The sequence below is a fragment of the Zerene cesonia genome, chromosome 5 (genome assembly GCF_012273895.1).
Source record: "Zerene cesonia ecotype Mississippi chromosome 5, Zerene_cesonia_1.1, whole genome shotgun sequence".
In the NCBI taxonomy this organism is placed as follows: domain Eukaryota; kingdom Metazoa; phylum Arthropoda; class Insecta; order Lepidoptera; family Pieridae; genus Zerene; species Zerene cesonia.
This window is the reverse complement of record NC_052106.1, coordinates 7,234,829-7,241,458: the sequence shown is the minus strand read 5'-3', so window position 1 is coordinate 7,241,458 and position 6,630 is coordinate 7,234,829. Positions and strand designations below refer to the sequence as shown.

Below are 6,630 nucleotides of genomic sequence, written 5' to 3'. Positions count from 1 at the left end.
AAAATAGCTAAAAAGCTTACAGTTAATTCAGCTGTGGCATCAGTCAACACTCCAGGCGTGTGCCCAATTCTGATGCCTCTTTTTTTACATTCTGCTACATCTATATGGTCGTAGCCCACCGATATTGTTGCTACAACCTGAAAAATGTAATTGCCATTTAAGAAATTATTTTAGACAGGTACATATTTTTTTAAATGATTGGTACTGGTCTCATCATGATTTATAGAATTCATTAACAATAACGATAACTTGTTATGTCAAAGACTTGGCGAAATCATAACGCATCGTAATAAATGAGTTTTATTTCTTTCAATTCACCTTTAATTCATGGCCAGCTGCATCCAACACTTCTCCATCAATTCTATCTTTCATAGATATGAAAATAGCATTGACCCCAGAGATGGACTTTAACAGGTCCGCTCTCGGGATCGGTAAGGGCGCTTTCCAAGCTGTTACGTCACATCTTAAACATTTATTTAATTCATAAAACCGGATGGAAATACTGACTGGATGAACTTGATCCTAAATTTCAAGACGTGATTTCAATTTTATAGAAAATTCTTTTACTTTTTAAGGTATTTTATGGAAACTATTTATTTCAATATACAAATCTTCCTGGTGTACATAGATTGACTAGGTTGAGCTACATAGTTCGGTAAGGAAACGAAAGACATTATAGATTATCATATGATAGGCTGAATGCGTACTTACTGTTTCTTTAACATTTTTACGCCGTTTTCAGGCATATCCGGACGGGTAATAAATACTTTAAATTTCCCAGATTGGCTCATGTTCCTAAAGAAATACATTTTCATTCTCTTCATTGTCTTGTTATGCTATTAGAGCAGGTTTTAACATGTACCTAAACATTTATTGAAATGATTAAAGACTTGCCTGTCTACTACTTATATCATAAATTATGTAAAGTTCTCTATATACATAAAATTCTCAAGTAACAATGTTAGTTACCATACTCCTCCGAAACATCTGGACCGATTATTATAAAATTTAGTGTGCATATCGGTTAGGTCTGAGAATCGGCCAACTTCTATTTTTCATACCCCCAAATGATAAGAATACGGCAGAAGAGCATTTGCCGGGTCAGTTTAATATAATATAACATTAACTATTTCTGTACGCCTTTATGAATTATTAAAGCAATACATTGAATTCGGTAATCAGAGAAATTTGCCTGGAAATTTTAAAATCAATTAAAATAAAATACTACATACCAAACTGCAATACAGGCAATTCTTCCGCAAATAATATACCTACGTAATTATGAAACTACACCTCGCTTACATTTTACAATATTGCAATGATCTGCTGTATTTTAATTTAAAGACACAAAATTTTAAGTAAAACTCAGTGTTGTGTTAACATTATGTTAAATCCATTCAAGAATATATCTCAAGTATAATTGATTATCAAAGTGTAGTAATTTTATACGCAATGCTATTATTATAAACAAACTAATAGTGTCGACTGGACATATTATTAAATTTTAATGTCAGACCATGAAACGAGTATGCACTACGACATACATAATATAAAATTATCTGTAGATTAAATCTGAAACAGTAGATACACATACAGTATACTAACATTTCTTTTAATTACATAATTATAAAAAAAAATGTAATTTATATCTATATGTGCTTTCCGGCTGAATACATCATTTACGATGAACTACTTAATGAACCGCTGTTTTATTTCACAAAATAATTGGTTGTATAAATATTAAATACACATTTATTATAATTAACTTTACATTTATAAATAGTTACTCGTCTTGATTTTTTCTATTGACAATCGACGATACTATTTTAAAACGCATCTTTAGTAACATCAGCTGATTAAAGAAAATTTGTTTCCCTACCATTATAAACTTGACACTGGCAAATAGTTGAAACTTATTGCCATAATGGAAGAAAAAAAAAATCAGCTGACTTTTGACAGATGACATTTCACATATCCACAGATTAGCAATAGTAGCTATTGTTTTATATGACGTACCGCCTCCGTAGACTGTAGGTAAATTCAATGTAAATTCAGAGCAGCGCGTATTCTTTTTCACGATCATTATCGAACAAAAAGTTCAAGGTTAGGCGTTAGATATCAGCAGTGAAGTGTGAATAAATTAGATGTGAACTTCGTTATCAAGTAAGCACTTATTATGTCTGGTCTGTCATTTATTAATTCGACAAAGGGTAGAGTAATACTTGGCACAGTGCTTACACTCCATTTAGCGATATATTTTGCAAAACCGTCATTTTTCAAGACCGAGAATAGAAAACCGCAAGAGGGACCGCCGAAATATCTTCCGTAGACATAACCTTGAACAAACGGAAATTGATTTATAAAAAAATAACGAGTTTAATTGATTCATGCTTTATAAAAGGATCGTCGTTTTTCCTGTTAGCTTAGTACGAACTGGAAAAGTTTTTGACTTGAACAGGAAAATGAGTGAATCAGGAAAATTCAAAGTATTTGTCACACGCTCTGATATGCCTGAGGGTGGAATAAATATTCTAAAGAAACAGTGAGTGTACTCTTCAGTATGCATTACATATTATGATGATTAGATAACAAATCTTTACTTCTGGTGATATAAATTATTCATCTTTCTGTTTTGAGTCTAGATGTTATTTTATAAATGTAGTATATAACATTTGCATTTAAGCTTCTAAAGTCTCAGTACTTATTAATTCATACACATAAGTATCTTTGAATTATTATCTCATACCTTTACACACTTAAAGTTGATTCTAATAGGCCTGCAAATCATTATCTTGAGCATCTTTGACCATTGTATCAACTAAAACAATCTTTTTATATCTAAAATTCCTGTGTCACAATGTTAGTTACCTTACTCCTCCAAAATGGCTAGACCGATTCTCATGATATTTTGTGTGCATATCGGTTAGGTCTGAGAATAGGCCAACATCTATTTTTCATACCCCTAAATGATAAAAGTAAGGCAGAAAAAGTACTAACTCTCTTGGTGATGATTTGGCAATGGAGTAGAAATGTTGTCTTAGTGAGGTAGAGCTCAAACATCATGTTATTTTTTGTAACATTTATATTATATATTATACCCAATATAATTAGAGATTGTGAAAATAAAAAATTGGTTAATTATTTGCAGATGTGATGTAAGAATATGGGAATCTCCACTGCCAATTCCAAGAGCTGATCTTCTCAAATCAATATCTGGAGTGAATGGTATATATTGTTCGCTAACTGAAAAGATAGACCAGGAAGTATTGAATACTGCTGGAGAAGGGTTAAAAGTTGTGGCGACAATATCTGTAGGACATGATCATATTGATGTTGCCGAATGCAAAAAGAGAGGAATACGAATTGGATACACTCCTGATGTTCTGACGGATGCAACGGCTGAATTGACTGTGAGTATAAAATCACATTTATTCATTTAACTAGACTTGCTTCAGAAGAACTTTTACATTTACAAAAAAGAAATCTTACATGTACCACTGTGGGTGTTATTTTTTTTTTTTCACAGTCAGCAAAGGGGCAGTGTTAGCCTGATTTGCCAAAGCCATTTACAAAAATGAATAAAAATTTATAAAATATGTCTGCTATTGGATTGCCAACTAAAGTGTGGGATGAAGAAACTATGGATAAGAGGAATATAGGAAAGAACTGGGAAGGACCTCCAGCATTTATATGTGTATTTTATTTTTACAGTTGGCGCTTCTATTATCGACATCTAGAAGGCTTCCTGAAGCACAGAACGAGGCAAAGACTGGTGGTTGGGTATCCTGGGCTCCAACATGGATGACAGGTCCTGGCTTAGCTGGAGCCACTGTGGGCATTGTTGGTTTCGGTAGAATTGGCCAAGCCGTTGCCAGACGTGTTAAGTCTTTCAACACAGCCCAAATACTATACTTCAACCGAAGTGAACGACCTGAAGCCAAAGAAATTGGTGCAGTCAAGGTTACCTTTGACGAACTTCTAGCTAAAAGCGACTTCGTCATCTGCTGCGCCGCTTTGGTGCCAGAAACAAAGGAAATTTTCAATAAAAGTGCATATGATAGGATGAAGCGAAATGCCATCTTTGTGAATACAAGCCGAGGGGGTACTGTTGATCAAAATGCATTAGTAGAAGCCTTGCAGAATGGTACAATACGTGCAGCAGGACTCGACGTAACTACTCCTGAACCCTTGCCTCTTGATAGTCCATTGTTTAAACTCAAGAACTGTGTAGTGCTACCTCATATTGGTAGTGCATCTATTGAAGCAAGAAATACTATGAGTGAATTGACAGCAAATAATATTATTGCCGCATTGAATGGCAAAGATATGCCAGCAGAATTAAAGTAAAAATTATTTTAAGCTTTAATACATTGTATTTTTGCTATTTATATCTTAATATATTGTTATTTTGAATGTAATCTATTTATTAGTACATTTTTGCCTTTTATTGAATTTTCCGAACCTATAATTTCTACAGAGAATAGAGTAAAAATTATAAAAGAAACAACAGATAAAAAACTAACACCATTTAATAAACACTTAAAAATAATAAATTTTAATCATTATGTTCGTGTTGAGCTACAGACTCTCTCCAGTTATTCTGCACCATTTCCACAATCATTGTCCACCATTTTGATTCCATGAAGTAATAAATAGAACACACAACAATAAATAACCACGATAATATAAGGAAATAGTCAGTTTCCTTTTCCACTACACTTGAAACAGGGCCTTGAAAGTCTTTAGACATTACCAACAACCCCTGGGGATTCTGTCCAGTTATTGCATTGACAAACTTGCTAAACAAGTGTATATTGTACTCTGTTCCATTGAATTTACCCACTGGTCGACCATTGTGAAACATCTTTAAAGTAGGCACACCTACAATCCCATACTGGGCATTAATTCCGGAATGTTTTAAAGCATCCAAAGCAACCATTTTAATATTAGGATATGATCTTGATAAGGCATTGAAATGTGGGGCAGCATGTGCACTAAATGGACAGGCCCTAGCATAAAATAGTACTAAAACACAGTCAGCTTCTACATCACGGCCAGGAACATCGGGTTTAGATTGCAGCAATTTCGCCAAAGCACTTCCATTGATTATTTCAACCGATGGCTCTAAATCTTCAGGTTCGTAGATAATATCTTTACATTTTACAAGCTTTTTTGTTTCGTTCGATGACTGTGTTTTATTTTCAGCTGTTGCATTCGAAGAAGTGACATGGAAGTATAGATTTGACAATGTACGATTCATATCAGATACCACATTAGAGAGTAGCGATTCTGAGTCGTCTACTGTCTCCATTTCCATATCTTCGTCTTTTGGCACATCGATGGCGACTTCTTCGTCCATATCATATTGTTTACTTATTGAAAATCCTGAAATAAAATATCAGTTCGTTAATAGATAACGTAACGTCCTTTTCGTTGCAATGTTTGTGTAATATAAAATTTACCTCATATTTATGCATACCAATAATTTTAGTATGAAAAGGAACCTCATAAATATTGTAAGTGAATTGCTAATTCGAGCAAAAATTTATTTTACTTAGATCGATCGATGAGATCGTTTGATTCTTAAAATCAACAAAATTAAACTTACCACAAGCAAGCACCAATATAAAAATATGAAATTTGATAAAGAAGTGCATCTTCGCAAACGTATTTATAGAATTATATGTTTAATTTTTCATGTCTTGCGAATGTAATGTTTTATTTTTTAACAGAATTTGACATTTTATAAACATAAAGTGCAATGTCAAAAATTTAAATGACAATTGACAAACACAACCATCATACCGTACGTTCCATTTCAAACACAAAAAACATTTTATTTATTCTCATTTTCTAAGCCTAACTTTGAAAATATTAAATGATATTTAGAGATAAATTGATGAATAAGTCAATGTCATTTCCAAATAAAAATCAGCTATGTGCGTATACGACTCGCGATCGTAGGGTTCCACACAATTTTCTAAATCAAACAGAATTTTTTATTTTTTTATTTTTGAGAGTCATCATTGCATATTTGTTTTAAGTCCCTTTCTGTTCAGATACCAGCAACAGAAATACATCACCTGTGAAAATTTTAACAGTCCAACCAATTCTCGGTTTGTGAGATACGCTAGACAACGGAGCGGGTTGAGTCATAGGATCCCTTCTGTAGTTTAATGGCATGGCAAATACCTTGTACTTATTTATATATATATATACCATTTAAGATAAAGAAACAATGTTCCTGCTTCTTAATTTAACACATTAAAAAAAACCCTTAGAAAACAATACTAGTAAAATAACCAAGTCCCGCAAAACAGTTCTAATGCTGTAAAAAGTTGAGCGAGCCATTTATTACGGTCGGTTATTAATTTATTCAGGCCGTACTTAAGGGACCATATCAATATCTATTAAAATCTTTATCGGACATCGCATGAACACACAATGTAAATACGAATACATAATGATATTGTATTGTAGCTTGGGGTGGCACTCTTAAAACTATTCTTCTGCCTTTAGAGAGGTGCCAGAGCTCAATACTTAAAGTGACAGCATTTAAGCCAGTTCGTTTTCCTACTAATGAAATATATAATCTTTTTAATGTACTATCCCTAAGACAACTAATATACT

The 6,630-nt window shown here is 33.0% G+C and overlaps 3 protein-coding genes across 3 annotated transcripts in view; 1 reads left to right on the top strand and 2 right to left on the bottom strand.

Moving 5' to 3' along the window:
* LOC119840210 (glyoxylate reductase/hydroxypyruvate reductase-like) overlaps positions 1 to 809 on the bottom strand; it is a 2,620-nt gene extending 1,811 nt beyond the window's left edge. The window contains exons 1-3 of the mRNA XM_038366722.1: positions 712 to 809; positions 319 to 463; positions 21 to 137 (exon numbers count right to left, since the gene is read on the bottom strand). Of these exons, the coding sequence (XP_038222650.1) occupies positions 21 to 137; positions 319 to 463; positions 712 to 809 (360 nt within the window). The remainder of the gene's footprint in view (positions 1 to 20; positions 138 to 318; positions 464 to 711) is intronic.
* Positions 810 to 1,982: 1,173 nt separating this feature from the next.
* LOC119839927 (glyoxylate reductase/hydroxypyruvate reductase-like) lies at positions 1,983 to 4,434 on the top strand. Its single transcript, XM_038366375.1, has 3 exons — positions 1,983 to 2,542; positions 3,149 to 3,410; positions 3,712 to 4,434. The coding sequence occupies exons 1-3, from the start codon at positions 2,388 to 2,390 to the stop codon at positions 4,345 to 4,347; spliced, it is 1,053 nt and encodes a 350-aa protein (XP_038222303.1). The 5' UTR covers positions 1,983 to 2,387; the 3' UTR covers positions 4,348 to 4,434.
* Positions 4,435 to 4,511: 77 nt separating this feature from the next.
* LOC119839928 (thioredoxin domain-containing protein 15) lies at positions 4,512 to 5,757 on the bottom strand. Its single transcript, XM_038366377.1, has 2 exons — positions 5,609 to 5,757; positions 4,512 to 5,385 (listed from the first exon to the last, which is right to left on the bottom strand). Exons 1-2 carry the CDS (start codon positions 5,655 to 5,657, stop codon positions 4,556 to 4,558), a joined length of 879 nt encoding a protein of 292 aa, XP_038222305.1. The 5' UTR covers positions 5,658 to 5,757; the 3' UTR covers positions 4,512 to 4,555.
* Between the last annotated feature and the right edge of the window lie 873 nt (positions 5,758 to 6,630).

Bases quoted from the DNA above. Each gene is read 5' to 3' on its own strand.
- LOC119839928 (XM_038366377.1), bottom strand. From the start codon at position 5,657: ATGCACTTCTTTATCAAATTTCATATTTTTATATTGGTGCTTGCTTGT. The intron at 5,386-5,608 runs GTAAGTTTAATT...ATTTTATTTCAG, and splicing joins TATATTGGTGCTTGCTTGTG to GATTTTCAATAAGTAAACAA.
- LOC119839927 (XM_038366375.1), top strand. From the start codon at position 2,388: ATGCTTTATAAAAGGATCGTCGTTTTTCCTGTTAGCTTAGTACGAACT. The intron at 2,543-3,148 runs GTGAGTGTACTC...AATTATTTGCAG, and splicing joins ATAAATATTCTAAAGAAACA to ATGTGATGTAAGAATATGGG. The intron at 3,411-3,711 runs GTGAGTATAAAA...TTATTTTTACAG, and splicing joins ATGCAACGGCTGAATTGACT to TTGGCGCTTCTATTATCGAC.